Source organism: Neovison vison, chromosome X, assembly GCF_020171115.1.
Source record: "Neovison vison isolate M4711 chromosome X, ASM_NN_V1, whole genome shotgun sequence".
Taxonomy (NCBI): domain Eukaryota; kingdom Metazoa; phylum Chordata; class Mammalia; order Carnivora; family Mustelidae; genus Neogale; species Neogale vison.
The window spans coordinates 119,946,900-119,963,905 of record NC_058105.1 but is presented as its reverse complement, the minus strand read 5'-3'; the positions used below and the strand labels follow the sequence as shown (position 1 = coordinate 119,963,905).

The 17,006-nt window shown below is 48.4% G+C and overlaps 1 protein-coding gene across 2 annotated transcripts in view; it reads right to left on the bottom strand.

The window, feature by feature from the left end:
* The window catches only part of CLTRN (collectrin, amino acid transport regulator), a 34,233-nt gene extending 18,027 nt beyond the window's left edge, over positions 1-16,206 (bottom strand). For both annotated transcript variants that reach the window (XM_044236019.1, XM_044236020.1), the window contains exons 1-3: positions 16,051-16,206; positions 15,690-15,748; positions 11,573-11,658 (exon numbers count right to left, since the gene is read on the bottom strand). In XM_044236019.1, the coding sequence (XP_044091954.1) occupies positions 11,573-11,658; positions 15,690-15,748; positions 16,051-16,108 (203 nt within the window). In that variant the 5' untranslated portion in view covers positions 16,109-16,206. The remainder of the gene's footprint in view (positions 1-11,572; positions 11,659-15,689; positions 15,749-16,050) is intronic.
* Positions 16,207-17,006: the final 800 nt, after the last annotated feature.

The window sequence follows — 17,006 nt, the reverse complement described above, 5'->3', positions numbered from 1 at the left end:
GTAGCACACCCACATTGTGAAATACAAAAACATTTCCGAACATTGCCATATATTCCAGAAGGAGGTGGGGGGTGGGGGGAGAGGGGTGGAAGGGTGGGGGGGGTGAAGGGTAGTAGGGGGTGGGGGCGTAGGGGGTGGGGGAGTGGGAAGGTGGTAGGGGGTTGGGGGGAGCACTTGGAAGAAAAAAAAAAAGCCCACACTGGTGGAAAAACTGAGGGACAGTGACCTCTGCTGGCAGAAACAGTCAAGCTTGGTCTTTTTAAAAATAAGCTACTTGTTGGCAAAACTGAAAATACTGGGAAGTGGTGGGAAAGATGCTGAGAACTGGGGCGCCAGGCGGCGCTGAGTGCGAATGTGTAGCAGCGCTTGGAAGTGCTGCCCAGAGCGGAGCGTGACCATGAGAAACTCTCCTACACGGTGTGTACACACACCTGCCACACACACATACGCCACGCACCACACACATACCCCCCATGTACACACACACACACACATCACACATACCCACACACACACACAGCACACAGCACACACATACCATCCCACACACATAACACATGCACCATACCCACACACACCACATACACACTCCCACACACATCCCCTGCGCACACCACATATCCCACACACCCACCATACACACACCCTCCCACACACATACACTCAGACACCAACCACATACCCATCACAGACACCCACACACACCACACGCACACACCCTACACACCACACATACCCACAAAACATACACCCACAACACACACCCCCACAACAAACATACCCCAAACATACACACACACCACCCATACCACACACACACCCTCACACATAACACACATCCCCACCCACACCATACACATCCCCACACACCCACCGCCTACACCCACACACACACCAGCACTAACACCACACACACCACACATAACCCCACACACATACCCCACCCAAATACCACATACACACTCCCATACACACTCCCTACACACATCAAACACACTACACACAACCACACACCCCCACCGACATATACACCCCATACACCCACCACCCACCACACACACACCCACAAACACACCACACACACCACAACCCCCCACACACACAGAGCAGTGAGAATGTTCTTCCCAGCACTCCTTCAGAACAGAGAAGCCGAACAACCTGAATGCTCACTCGCAGGGGACGGCTAACGCAAACATACTATGCGCTAGGGAGGAAATACTGTTCCACAAACCGAAGGAAGGACATAGCCCCAGGATTCTCCGCTCTTGGGCTACTGGGCCACGCGGTTCTCTGCATCGCGGGATGCTGAACGGCACCCCTGGCCCCCGTCGCCCAGACAGCAGCAGGACCGCCTCCAGCGGTGACAGCCGCACGCATCTCCAGACATTGCCAGCTATGCCCAGGGGGAGCGACGTCACCCCCAGTGGGAAAGCACTGAACTAGAGCTCCGTGCTTTTGACGACACGTTACATCTCAAAACGAATCTGCTGAATGAAAAAGCCGGGGACTGGCAGAGTATGTGTGGCTCACGCCATTTACAGAATTTAAACAAATGCGAAGTAACGTTGCTGGGAAAATGGGGAAGCCAGGAACTGCATTAAGAGGTCTTCTGGACACTTTCCCTGCCTCGTTCCTACCATCGAAAGCCCCTTTAAATAGTGTTCAGACATGAATTTCACAGCATCCACCTTTAGAGAGTCCAAGAATAAACAAAGTCTCTTCTCCGGTGCAGCTTGCGTTCTAAGGGGGCGCAGACAGAAGATAAACAAGGAAACGGACACACTAGCAGGTGCAGAGAAGCTCCATAAGGAAAAATAAAGAAGGAATAGGGACACGTATGAGTCCACCAACACAACCGTGACCCTACGTCCTTTCCCGTGTCCGCATCACCATGGAGCTACAGCATCCTTTACTATGGCAGACGAGATCGGGCGCGTTCAGGGTGGTATGGCCGTAGACCAGCATCCTTTACTGGGAATTCAAGTTCTTTCCCTGGGGTTTCCGTTGGGGCAATGCCTACTTTCACGTAGCACCTCAGCAAAGAGATTGAAAATGTTTTATCTTCCTAGACGTGAAGATTACTAGAAGATGCAAACTGTTCCTGAAAATATTAAAGTCAACATTTTCAATGCTGACAGTTACTGTTAGATACAAAATGTCTTGGACTGAACCGCTAGAAGTCAAGTTCGTGTTTTGAAGTTTACTCCCTGCCATTTGCTGGACTTGAGACGAGGCATTTCACTCTACAGCAGTTGCTAGAACGGGCGTGAGATCTTAGTGTGTCCACGAGGGTACCGGTGGCATTTTGAGGAGAGAATTCCTTATTAGCTGGGACTGTCCTGAACTTGGCAGCACGTTGATCACCTCTCAGGCCTGCCGTCTAAATGCCACAACACTCTCCAGGCATAGATGCAGTCCCCAAACACCCCACATTTCCATATGCTACCTGGCTGGGGTCAGAACTGTGCACACATAAGAAACACTCATAAGCCACCTCCAAAGTGTCAAGTCCTGAAAACCGAGGCAGATCAAGTTCATGAAAACCAAAGGAAGACGGATAAATACTCTCCATCACTAGAGAGATCACTGAAGAGGCATCAATTCTGCGACAGAGGAAGGATATTAGTGAAAGGGGAAGTGGGTCTGAAAAATTCCAATTTAAAAGTATTGAAATAATGGTAACGCCTTAGTTTTGATATACCTATTGTGGGTATTTAATAGAACAGCATTAGGGTAATAGGGGAAGAGTCTAGAGCAGAGTTTCTCAAACTCAGCACTATTAACATTTTAGGCTGCCTAAGTCTTGTCTGTAGGAGGCTGTCTGTTCTTTTCTAGAATGTGTACCACATCCCCAGCCTCTGCACACTCGAGGCCAGTAGCACGCCCAACTGTAACACCAGAGGACCTCCACACAAGTCGACATAAGCTCAGGGGCAGTGGAGGGAAGAAATCCCCCAGGCTGAGAGCCATTAGTACACAGGATCGCTCTATATGATCTCTGCAAGTCTTCTGTAAATACATCTGTAGGTTTTCTAACTAAATACATATGAATACAGGAGCAAAGCAGGTAGTTTTAAAGTTGCCTGGGTAGGGCACAGTAATATGATCTACAAGAATAAAACAAGGCAATGGATTAGTAATAGTTTTACTGGCTTTACTGACAAAGAGATAACATACAAATGTACTCTAAAAGTAGGAGTCGTATTCAAATGAAGACATGGGCATCCACCAGCCTAACAATGGTCTTAATAATTAAGGAACATGTGTGGAAACTAGTTCTGTGTTCAGATGCATCAAGCACTTATCAGGGAGCCTGACTGTCCTAGAGTCCTATGGGGCACTATTTCCGTCATCTCTCCTAGATTCATAGAGTGAAAAGGGGGAACAATATTCACTGCTGAGGTTCTTCGACTAGAGAATATTAAGTATCCTCCCTACATAGTGGTTCCTCCAGTCAAAGAAGTCTATGGTTCTTCAGAAAACAGAAAAGTTGTCTGGTGCTCAACAAAGACCAACCATAGAGATACAATGACTGAGAAGTGCTTCTATTTTGTTCCGATACAGGCAGTTGAGGTGGTAATGGGTAAGCCCGCTTCCTAAAGGAATGAGTTTGTGGGAAAGACCAGGGGAGAGCACACCCTGCTTCTAGAGACAGCTATAAGGCAAAGGCTATAGAGGAAGACAGAAACTCATGGGCTGGGTCTTCCTCCTTGTTTGGATGATGCTTTGGGAAAGGAACCATGATGTCTTGGTTTCCCCAAGACTGAGAAATTGAAGGCCAACAAGAGATAGAGCCCAGGCAGCCCAGACCCACTTCTACTATGGTGACTGACACTAGATCCAGCAGGGGAGTCTCCCCTGAGGTAGCAGAAGAGGGAGAAATGGGTGGGTGGCCATCGTTTCCTTGTGCCCGTGGCTTAGGAGCCTGGGTAAGCATGCTTCACTCACTCACAAAAGCGTACTAAGAAGTAGCACAGCGCAGCCAACATGGTTCGGGGCGGTGAGGAAAAGAATTCCTACTGCAACGGCTTTTAGATGCCACGACCCTTCCCGCAAGTGCAGGAGTTGCAGTGCTAAGACCCTTGAACACTAAGGTCATAGGATCGTGAGCCAACCAGAAGATTAAAAACCAAAGTAGAAGCCGATAATCCTGAGATGCCTGAATTGGCTCACAAGATTCCATACCCCAGCTGAGAATAGACCCAGGACAGTCGAGAGGGCGCAGGGTTTCTACATTTCCTGTGGTTTGTCCGCAGTTCTTGTCGCAAGGGTCTCTAATCCCTGCCCTGATATGAACTTCATTGTCCTCAAGCAAAGAACACCCTCTTCAATTTCATCAGCTGCAAAGTCACCTGGGAGACTATCAAAAATATTTAGTCTATCTGCAACACAAGCTTTCTTTGGGCCTGGGACAAGAGGGCAAGGCCCAAGCCTGTGCCACTGTGTGTCCCTGCATTCCTGCAGTGTGGCCCATGTGGACACTCAGGGAAGGGTTGTGTAACGGATGAATGGATGCATGGATGGGTGAATTAATGGAATCTGAAATGAAGCCCACTGTTTCTATGATATTCCAAGAGAGACAAACCCGGCAAGTAAATAAGGCCAAGACCAAATAGGAAAGGGGGGAATGAAAGGAGGGAGACTGCTTCCCCAAAACATTGTTTACTCAACCACAGCTGTTGAAACAACCCAGGAATACCCTCTCTAGCCCCGTAGCAGAAGAGCACTCCTGAATACAGAGCAGGTAGGGGTCGCCCAGAGGAAGTGTCAATGTGATGCAGGTTGGTACTAAAAGGGGAGTAACACGAAGCCTGATCCTACAGACCAGTAGGAATGTACGTAGCAACCACAGGATACAAATTCCTCCCATTCTGGGTTATCTCAACTAGTGTGACTTCTCCCAGGTCTTTCTTCCAAATGTGACCATACTGAATGTCCCCTAAATTTTACACATAATGAAAAATTACACAACAAGCACTTACTGAGCTACACATGTCTTTGTCAAGTTTGTTCTGATGTATTCAGTAAGCTGAAATGCCTAAACCTTTGAAGTTCTCATCCTAAGAACAAAATGTCTAAAGCTACATACAGCGGCAGATGGACACCAGAGTTCCGACGGTGATCACGCTGCAGTCTGTACAAAGACCACTGCGTTCTGGTGTCCGCCTAAACCACTCCGATGCGGCAGGTCAGACACTTCAATTTCAAAACCAAGTAAATAAACTGAAAGGCCAGGAGCACAGCTAAATAGAAACCCTACATTTTCAAGATTGTAAATAGAGGTCGGTCTGATGGAATTATCGGAATTCACTTCAATAATCATTTCATCCAACTCTTTTCCAAAGTACTAATATTTATACATATTCAAATGGCTTCTCAAGCAAAGCCCTGAAAAGGTAAAAATGTCCACTCCGTTTCCTCAAGTGTAGAAAGCCCTGGTTTTACACTAATCCTCTGCGACTTGGCTCTACTGCCGTTTCTCCTCAATGGCGCCAGACAGGGCCAACTGCATCCAAGGGGAGGTAAGAATCAGGCTCTTGTTTCTGGAAATCAAAGGACTAAAGAGGAGCCAGGCTGCTGTTTTACAAGCACAAGACCATTAATCCCCTTACCATGGACAAAACAGCATATTGTTCCTTTTCAGATCACAGGACTTATTCCTGAATAATTAGGCACAGGAAGAAATCCATTCCATGCCCTACACCGTGAGATTCAGAAAGAAAAGGCCATGCCCGAGTCAGACTTCTCCCTCTCGTGCTAAAAGTTGACAAATTACCCTAAAAGCCAGCACCGGACGAACTCGGCAGGTGCATTTCCCGACTTGCTTGGGAAGCAGACTCGAGTGTCACCTTCGGTTACATTTCCCTAGAAACTACCTTCAACATTTACACATTTCTCTGAAACTATTTTACAAAATCTGGCCTAAACCTTACCGTAACAACTTCAAAACCCCTAGCTGCCATCTTCGAATTCACAAGAGATCTTCACATAACCTGACCTCACGAAACCAGAACTTTCTGTCCTTGCCATTTGCCCATACCTCTTCCATTCTGCTTTTAAGAAAACCTGGGGTGGGGGTGGGGGGTCCTAGGTGTGTCAGTCAGTTAAGCGACCATCTCTTGATTTCCGTTCATGTCATGATCTCAGGGTCACAAGACGGAGCCGCACGTCGGGCACCTCGCTTGGCCCAGAGTCTGCTGGAGATTTTATTCTCCTCCTCCTCCTGCCCCTCGTCACGCTTGCTCTGTCTCTCTCTCTGAAATAGATAAATTAGTCTAACAATAAGGAACATCCAGGAAGTAGGAAGCAAATCACTTGACAGCAGGGTTCCAGTAAGGACTTCGAAAGCTTTTGTCCCTGCCATTCCTGCGCCGTCCTGTCACGTCCCCCAGGCCCCGCTTCCTCTGCGGGCGCCGTGCCCAGGGAGACCTGGCTTTACCCACCGTCCCGGTGTCAGGGCCGAGCCCGCAGGCGGCTGCGCCACGAGGTCCCCCGTTCCGCGGGGGCAGCCGCAGCCACAACGGCGCACGGGCTGCCTCGGCCGACCACAGCGCACAGAGAGGCTCTGTCCTCAGACACTTGCCTCCCGCGGCTCTGTCAGCTCTTTCTCCGTCGGTCCTTGACAGCGTCTCGGGCGAACCATGCAGCTTTCCCGTCCCTCCTGCTTATGAAGGAGCTTGGGGCGGTGGCATCCGAACTCGGATCCAAACCGTCTTCTCACCTCGGACACAGCCGCCCCACTGCCCTCCCGTCCCCGTGGCCCCCCAGCCCCACGCGTCTCCCCATCTGTCCCCGACCCACGTCATTCTCGCTCCTGTAGGGACGGAAAGGACGGAGAGGGCTGGGGGCATCTACCGAAGGGAACAGCAGGGCTCTTGTCCCTTCGCCGGGGCCCTCTGTGGACGCCCCAGGCTGCTCCGCCGTCCGGGGTCCTCTCCTCTGCTGTGGTGGGCGCCCTCAGGTTCCCCACTCAGGGCGCCTCAGGGGCCCCCGCTGCGCTCTGGCCAGCGTCCTCCAGCCCACCCCGTGCTCGGCCTCCGGCGGGCCCCTCCAGCCTCACCGGCCTGCTCTCCTGGCCCCGCAGGCAGCTCCCTCCAGCGGCCTCCGCTGGCTCCTCGGGGTACAGTGGGGGGCAGCCGCTGGCAGAGCCGTCCTGTCGCCCCGTCCCTGGGGCCTGGGTCAGCCTTCCCCCTTCGGACTTCTGCAGCCACAAGGCAGGCCCGGGGTCTGCTCCCCTGCACACCCTGAGGGACGGGGCCCCCGGCCTGCGTGGCGAGGGAATGACATGCCGGTGCCTCATCTACAGACAGCGCCAGGCTCTGAGCAGTTCGAGGCCTGCCTTGAGGCAGACGGGCCCGAGCAAAAGTGTCACTCAGAGCACATAATCGCTCGTGGGGCGCGGGCAGCAACTCATCGGGACGGGCCCAGCGGTCGGCACCCCTCCAGGCCGCACCTGCCTGTGCGCTGGCACCCGCTCCCGCCTGGCCCTGTCCTCCGGGGAAGGGCCAGGAGATGCCACAGCCCTCTCTGCCTGGCCACACCCCTGCCTATCCGGCCCTCTCGCTTTCTCTCCCACTGCCTGCTGGCTGAGGGGGACTGGACCCGTCCCGCTGCCTGTCGGTCCTGTGTGCACGTAGCCAGGACCCATCTCTCTAGCAGGAACACCCTCTTGCGTTGTCAGTCGAGGTTGCAGCGGGTCAAGGCTCTGCCAGCCACGGGTCGCCAAGTACGCAAAAGCGTCCTCAGGAGCTCCTGAGCTTGCGTCACTGGAGGCCGTCGGGCTGGATGTAAGAGACGGTAGTGAGGACTGGTTACAGGGCTACGACAACTAGAGTTTTCGTTCTTCTGATCTGATTTGATTACCCTTAGTGCATTACCTTTTACATTTTCCATTCTGTCCCTCTCAGTAACTTCTAGTTTTCTGCAACATTCATAAAATAAGCCACCAGGAGAAAGAAGGAAACAGTGATGTTCTAGATCGGGATCCCTGAAGCCATCCCGGAAACCGCTACTTGCCTCCGGGTCATTCCGCCAGGGCTGCTCTAACAAATGCCCCAGACCCGGCGGCTTAAACAACGGAGATTTATGGTCTCTTGGTCCGGAGGCTACAAGCCCAGGATCGGGGTGCTCAGGGTCCGTTTCTTCTAAGGCTCCTTTCCTTTGGCTTGTGGATGGTTGTTCTCTCCTGTCTTACCCGGGCTCCGTCTGTGCACACCTGCGAACCCATCTCTTCTTGTAAGGACGCCATTCCTACTGGACCAAAGCCCACCTCTATGACCTCACCGTACATTCATCACCTCTTCAAGGACCCTATCTCCAAATACAATCCCATTCTGAGCTACTAGGGCTGCGGACTCGATCATAAGCATTTTGAGGGGATGCAGTTCTTCCCAGAGCCGCTACCCCCCAGCATTTATTTTGTCCCGCCCTGGCACCAGAAGGCCTTTCTAAGGCAGAAGAGTTAAAACCTGAGCCGGCTGCCAAGCCACTGGCATCTTCTGTCCACCCACCCGCCGGAGAGAGGCGGCCTCTCTGCAAAGTTTTTCTCAATGCTGTCTTGCATTCTGGGGGGCCCTTTCCCAAGGGGAAGCCCCTTCACGTAAGGATGCAGCCTTCTTCATGGCAGCGCGTGGAGAATGGGATCAGCAAGTGAATTGCATTTTAAACACCCCCTGATTCATGAGGCAGCCCTCATCACTCCGCCCCCCGACAGCACTATTGCTGGCACTCATTCTGCCTATGGCCTTACAGAAACGTCTGTTGACCCTTGATGGAGTTTTGCACCTTTTGACTTTCAATGGGCGTTGGCAATAATGCCTTCTCCATACCATGTACAAGTGAGACACGTCTGCTGAGTAAACAACATCAGATATTCACAAACGTACACAATGTTGCATGTGAAAAAAAATGCAAATGGGAACTCCTCAAAATTCATCTAAAATGTTACATGTTTAAATTAACTCTTCCTACGAATGGAAACATCTGAATTAACATAGTCATTAACAAGGTTCACTGCAGGCACCCAGAGGAAGAAACGGTATGAGCAGCAGAGCAATGTGTAAACCTGGGGACCGGAAGAGCAGAAGATAAAGAGACTGTCTGGGGGAGGGGCTGCATTCGAAGGTGACAGGAGGGCTTTTGGTTTTTTCTTAAATTTTTCCTTGTCAATTTTTTGCAAAGCAATCACCTAATTTTTTTAATATTTTATTTATTTATTTGACAAAGACACAACGAGAGAGGTAACAGAAGCAGAGGAAGTGGGAGAGGGAAAAGCCGGCTTCCAGCTGAGCAGGGAGCCCAATGTGGGCCTGGATCCTAGGACTCCGGGATCCTGATCTGAGCCGAAGGTAGAGGCTTAATGACTGAGCCACCCAGGTGCCCCAAATCATCCAATTTTCATGAGAAAAGTTGTAATGTAGTTGTAAAAAGAATGTGCAGTTCAAAAGGCATATGACAAGCACAAATAGATATTTTTCTAAAACTCGATAAAACAGGAACAGAATTCACTTTGGACACAATTTTGTTTTACTATGTAACTCTTTCTTCTAGTTTTTTGAATCATGTGAATATATTACCTATTTTTAAATATATATGTGTGTACACACATCTATCATATGCTTATTTTGCTTCCCCAAATGCCACTCTTTTGTTTCATTCTTTTGTTTTAAGATTTTATTTATTTATTTGACATATCACAAGCAGGCAGAAGGGCAGGCAGAGAGAGAGGGGGAAGCAGGCTCCCCGCGGAGCAGAGAGCCTGATGTGGGGCTCAATCCCAGGACCCTGAGATCATGACCCAAGCTGACGGCAGAGGCTTAAACCACTGAGCCACCCAGGCACCCCTGTTTCATTCTTTATATTCACAGCCCACGCATATTGTGGGTTTGAGGGAGGTCGATAAATAGTGATCCCCTTTGTCAGGTTCTGAATCCTTACAGAATTAAGACAAAAGAATAAAGCAGGGGCGTCTGGGTGGCTCAGTTGGTTAAAGCCTCTGCCTTTGGCTCGGGTCATGATCTCAGGGTCCTGGGATGGAGCCCCACATCAGGCTCTCTGCTCCGTGGGGAGCCTGCTTCTTCCTCTCTCTCTGCCTGCCTCTGCCTACTTGTGATCTCTCTCTCTCTCTCTCTCTGTGTCAAATTAATAAATAAAATCATAAAAAAAAAAAGAATGAAGCAGATAGGATACTAAAAGGCCAGGGTGGAAGACATAACATTAGTCGGCAGGTGAGTTTTCTTCCTAATCGCAAAACTCCTAAAAGGAGGTAATTCATCGACAGCGTCCGGGTAGAACTGAGCTGGGGCATCTATTGCACATGCCGAAGTAATATGCATGATACTGAACAGCTATATGCTATGGCGCCGACCAACAGAAACCGTCCTCCTCTGTACGTAGCACACCCAGCCTTACAGCTGCATGGGCCTGCCCCTGCACGGACTGATTCTGCACTTAGTGTAGGGAGTAGCACAGAAGAATGCCTGCTGTCTGCGGGCACAGAAGGGAACCCAGGGAGAGCTTCTCCTTCCAGCTCACCAATCATCAGCCATTTCTCCTCTCAAGGGAAAGAAGGAGAGAGGGAATAGACAGAAACCAGAAGTGGTACCAGAATCACAAACAGAGATAGAAGGAAACATGCCAAATAGAGACCATGCCTCTGGAAGAACAGAAAAAAATGTGAAGCTGTGAAAAGTTTGTACTAAAGCTTCTAAGAAAATAACCAAGATCTATGATAGATGCCAACAGTGGCATGAACCTATATAGGTGTATTTCCAAGATGAGTGCTGTGGCCTGACTTGTTCCTCCTCCCCCAAATTCCTATATTGAAGCCCTAACCCCACCCCACCCCACCCCACGCTCCCGGAACTGTACGTGGAGAGAGGGCCGAGGAAGAGATAATTATAGTTAAATGTCATCATAAGGGTGGAGTCCTCATGGGATTAGTGTCTCATTCATATTGAAATATTATATTCAAATTTCAATTTGCTCCCCCAACAAAGAAGAGGTCATGTGAGAGCACAGTTCTAGCTGTGTCTGCCAGGCAAGTGAAAAAGCTTCAGAAAGAAATCTACCTTGCCTGAGCACTGCGATCTTGGCCTTGGAGCCTCCGGAAGTGTGAGTAATAGGAGTCTGTTACTTAAGCCAACTGGCGTGTGGCATTTTGTTACCACAGCAGTCCTAGCAAACTAATACAATGAGAGCAGAATTCTTTTCTCCTTTCCTTCCTTCCTTTTTCCTTTCCCTTCATCCCTTTATCCCTTCCTTCCTTCTTCCTTCCTTCTTTCTTTCTACCTATCTACAGGACAAGCTAATGTATACAACAGGAAAGTAGAACAAGCTTATGACACATGACCACCATCTACAAATTTTTATCATCTTACTGCCTACAGAACAAAGAGCATTGTTGGAACATGGGACAGACTGCAAGGTGAACCAGATTACAAAATTTTTAAATGTTACAATGTGAATCCTTTCCAAAAATTAGGTTAATTATTTTCAAAATAGAATTTTGAATTAATGCATGTCTCAAGTATCACTGCAAATAACCAATTAAGATTTTTTACTATTTACTTACTCTGTTGTTTCTCTGTTGGGAACCTTCCTCATGGAGAAAGCCACCATTGCTTTGAAAAGATATTCCTCATTTGTATCCCAGGCATACTAAAAGAGAAGTAAAATAGAAAATGTAAAAGGCTTAGGATAAAAAAAAATGGTCCTGTTGGAATCTAACTGTGAGCACAGTGATGGTGTTAATCAGTGCCTGTCCCTCTCTCTCTCTCTCTCTCTTTCTCATCTTTCTCACACATTAAAGACCAGAAGCCAAGATAAATCACGTCATGGTAATGTTCAGGATGAGCTTTCTTGGACATTCTGTCATTCCAAGTGTGGTGCACTTTCCATTGCATTATCTTCTTCAAGATCTGCAGTGTTAGTAGCCAGTTAACAAAGAGCGCATTTGGACATCGTATTCTGGACATATACAGTTGGTTCCCTTCCTCCCGTACTCTCTTTCCTCAGTTGCCTTTCCTTTACTAACATAGGTACAATTTTTCTATTTTCTTAGCTGGAAACTTGAGTGTGTGCATATTATGGACTGAACTGTGCCCCCCCACCAATTTATGTTGAAGTCCTAACCCCTAATACCTTACAATGTAACAGTATTTGGAAACAAGTGTCTTTACAGAGGTGATTAAGTTTAAATGAGGTCATTAGGGCAGACCCTAATCCAATATGGACTGATATCCTTCCAAGAAGAGGAAACTTGGACACAGCCACATATAGAGGGAAGACAATGTGAAGATACAGAAAGAAGACAGTCATCTACAAGCCAAAGTGAGAGGCCTGGAATAGATCTTTCCTTTACACACCTCGGAAGGAACCAACCCTGCTGATACTCTGAGCTTGGACTGCCAGCCACCAGAACTAAGATAAAATACATTTCTATTGTTTAAGCCCCCCAAGTCATGGTACTTTATGACAGCAGCCCTGGAAACTAATGTGGCTGACCACATATTTTAGGTGAGGAATCACGTGGAACTGGACAAAGTCACACAACAGGGTTGTTTAACTCTTAAGTTCATGATGACCTACTCCCCAATTGCCTGGAAATCCCTCAGGTCTCCATCATTTTCTCTCTCTCATGGCTCACGACAGCTATTTCAAACCTCTTTCAGCTCCCCACCTCCACCAAACTCAAACCTCATACTCACTAGATGCTTCTTCTTCTTCTTCTTTTTTTTTTTTTAAGATTTATTTATTTGAGGGAGAGAGAGACAGAGCACGAGCAGGGGGAGAGGTAGAGGGAGAGGGAGAAGCAGGCTCCCCGCTGAGCAGGGAGCCTGATGCTATGCGGGGCTCCATCCCAGGACCCTAGGATCATGACCTGAGCCAAAGGTAGAGGCTTAACTGCCTGAGCCACCCAGGCGCCCCTCACTAGATGCTCTTGTCTCATAATTTAGAGATACATCCTCAAGTCATCAATTTAAACTCCCCCATTCTCCTGACACCAAACAAAAAACTCCCTCTGTAGACATATATGCTGTGCACATGCTCCCCCGGAAGGCCGATGTGGTGTTCCTCCTCCTATCAATGGCTATTTCATCCACTTGTATTAGGAACACTTCCCTTCCGCCCTTCTCAGGATCTAAGGGTACAGCTTCCCCTCTCCTCTGTACATGAGACCCTGGCTTTTAGCCACGCTCAAGCCTTCCCATTACAACGGCACCAAAACCAAATCACTGACCTCAATCCTTCTTCCTCTATCTACTGCTGTCTGTCTCCTGCTCTTCACAGCCAACAGCCTCAAAAGACTTGTCATACTTGCGTTTTTACCTGTTTGCCACGCACTTATTCTCAGCTCCCTCCATTACCTGCTTTCCAGTCCTACCACTCCACAAAGACGGCTCTCTCTACAGTTACCAGTGACCTCCACATGACTCAACCTAACCAGTGGCTTTCAGTCCCACCTTGCTTGATCTGTCAACAGCACGCTGATGCACACTTCCTCCAACCTGAAGCACTCTCTTCCCCTTTGTGATACGCATTCTGGTTTTCCCCCTGTCCCTTTGTCCCCTGTGTAGGTTCGCACTCTCTTATAAGGGTTTCAGGTTTCAGAGAACCTCAAAACTCTATGCTAGGGCTTCCCCTCTTGTTACTCCGTACTTTCTCTCTCAAACTGTCATCTACTCCAGGCTTCCATTATCACCGTCACGTGAACAAGCCAGCACCGTATCTCAAGCCCGCCCTGTCCTTGCTTATTCAGAAATACCTCATGCTCAACAAGTCCAAAATTAAAGCCATGATCTTCTTGTCTGTACCTGCTTCCCTGGCTCATAAGTAGGTCATCATCCATTCAGCTACATAATCAGAAACTAAAGCATCATCCTTGGGGGCCTGGGTAGCTCTGGTGGTTACGCCACTGCCTTCGGCTCAGGTCATGATTGTAGAGTCCTGGGATCGAGTCCCATATCAGGCTTCCCTTGCTCTGCAGGGAGCCTGCTTCTCCCTCTCCCTCTGCCTCTAGCCCTGCTTATGCCGCGCCCTCTCTCCCTCTCTGTCAAATAAATAAATAAAATCTTTTTAAAAATAAATAAATAAAGTGTCACCCTTGACTCCTCCCTCCCCCTTTCTCCTTTCTACTCTTGTCCCCAGCAGTCTGCCTTCCACACTGTGACCAGGGTGTTTTCCAAGCACTCATTCTGTAATGACATCTCTTTCAGAAAACTCACGCTGGCTTTAAAGATAATCTCAAAACTTCCTAACCCAGTCCACATACTCTTCAGCCCGATCTCTGCTTTCTGCCTGAACTCAGCACAGAGACCTCAGCCTTCCGTCCACCTCATCCTCTCGCTAAGTTCCTTCCCGTAACAAGCCTTTGCATGTTCTGTACCCTCTGCCCTGTGTTCTTTTATCCTCTGGCTCACCTCCGCTCAGACTTTTAGACTTCACAGCAAATGCCAAGAACTAAGGCCCCCGACAAGGCCAAAGCCCTCAGGTACCTCTCCTTCCTGTAATACCTGTCAAGATCACACATTTCCATTTCGTTTACCGAATGTTTCATGGGCAACCAATCTTCCTGATACCATGAGCTCCACGAAAGCTGGGACAAGCCCGACTTATCTGCCATCGCATCCCAGCATCCAGCATCGTGCCCACCCTTGGAGGACCCTGGGATACACAACCACACACTGGTGGAGAGAGGAGATTCTACAGTCAGACAGCCTGGTTCAAATCTCACCTCTTTGTCATTTGCTGACCTGAGCTCCTGAGCAAGCTGCTTAATTTCTTTGTACCTCGGTTTTCTCCTCTACTCCATGAGGGTGGGCATGCCTGTACTACCTCCCTCAAAGGGCTGTTGTGGGGGCTGCGGGAACTGTAAGTCAAGCGCTCAGAAGAGTCTCTGCTGGAAAGTAAACTAAGTTCTCAATAAATGCTGGGCGCTGTAATGATCCTTATTCATTGAATGAATAAAATAACCCGTTGGTGGATAGGCCTGCAAACAGAATCCGTACCTCTAACTTCCTTTGCACTCTTCAATTGCTTCTACCCCAAGTCATCTTACTATCGCCTACTACTAGGGAAAGTCTTCACAGACCACACGGGGATACCCAAACTAGAAGTGCACAAATCATCTCATTAATTCCACAGACCGTATTGTTCTTATAGCTATGTGAGCCTCATGAGTATTTTTTAACTTCAATTTCATAAACATGTATTTCACGTTGTTACTCTGACATTTGAGAAGAACTGGAGGAACTTCAAGATAGAACTAGAAACTTTTCATGCTATGAAAAATCTGATATGGGAACAATGCCACCTTTTCGCGGACTAGAAGACTGAGGCTGACAAAATCCTAATGACCGCAAAGGTGTGCAGAGCCGGCCCGACCTGAGTGTGGGACTCGGGCCCTCGGGCCTCCACCCCCCCCCACTGCGCTTGGCTGAGATGCTCCAGTTTGCTACACTGTTGTGTGTCATACAAAGCTTCACAGATTTTCTAGCACACACCGCAGATTAAAGACTTGAGGAAAAATCATTTTTTAACAATTTCCATTTTACTATTTTTTAACTTTAAGACCATATCCGATTTGAGGTCTTTAGGATTAAACTATATGAGTTTAAGATATAAGGCAGAGGCTCATTACTAGAGAAAGTAGTGTTATTAAAAAATGAACATGCAGGTTCTTCACTTACTGCTTTATCTCCCAGAGCTGTTCTGATACTCAGTCTTACTTTAAAAGCATTTTCTGCATCTGCCAGAAAGAAAAGAGAGCAGTGTGTGATGATAAAAATCTGCCAAAACATCAAGTCCAAACATTTAATGAACTCAAATCAACAGAACACTGATCTTCAAACTGCCCCTGAAACTGAAAGTTTAACTACAAGCACCTTAGCCCGTTCAAATTTTTCCTTCAAACTCATAAAACAGTCACAGTCCCAACTTTCAAGCCACAACACGTCTGCGGATTTAGGAAAATAAAGAGGTCATTCAATCGAAGACTTGTCAATCATTTAGAAAACTGTTACCCTATTCTTGAGTTTCAAGACCACATACCTGGTTGACACAGTTCAGCACCAACAGCAGTCACCAGAAAAAAGAGCAGGCACAACATTCTTTCAGGGTGCGAAACACCAGGCAAACGGAGGGAAAAAAATCTGCCCTCCACTTAAAGCTGCCTTAGCCATTCTGTGACCCGGATTAGAATATCAGAGAAACAAACAAGCCGCCACCTAGAAGGTTTAATGATTAAACCCCATTATTTGGGTTAATACTTACAGAGAAGCAGCCCATCTCCTGTCAGTTATTTACGAAAATCTGTTTGGAAAACAGATTAGTTGTCCTTTCTGAACTAGACCTCCAGCAGCTGCTTCCTCTGCTGACTCGAGACGGAATCCGCCTCCGCCCCTTCTGTTGTCCCCGGCTAAGTGCGCCATGGAAAGAACCCAGCCCTCTCTGAATGGTTTCCTCGGCCTCACCTTTCCACCTTTCCTGGGCTAAACTAGCCGGTCCTTGATAAGCTCCCTTCATGTGGAAAACAAACATCACCCCTTTCTATCTCTGGGGAACAAAAGACACCCTTCCAACAATGGCCTCACCTGACTCTCACCTCCACAGGTAAACATCTGGGGAGCGCTCCCACCTCAAAGGGAATCATTCTGGTCAGCCCTAAGTTCTGGCGGTTGTGTAGATTCAAAGTTAATGGTACAGAGCGGTGCTGTCCAGTGGAACATTCGGCAATGACAGAAATGTTCTATATCTGCACTGTCCAACTTGGTAGCCGTAGGTGGCCACTGACCACCTGGAATGGGGCTGGGCTGCAGAGAAACTCAATTTTCTATTAATTTAATTTATGTAGAAACATGTGACTAGCAACAGCGTTGGTCAGCGCGCCAGAGAATAGTCATTAAGAGCTTCCCGCCATGAACTAGGTTTGCTGGATTCTCTCATCCTCAAAACAGCACCTCCCAGTCGCTGTTGCTGGAATCATCTCGGACTCCAGGGAACTGAGG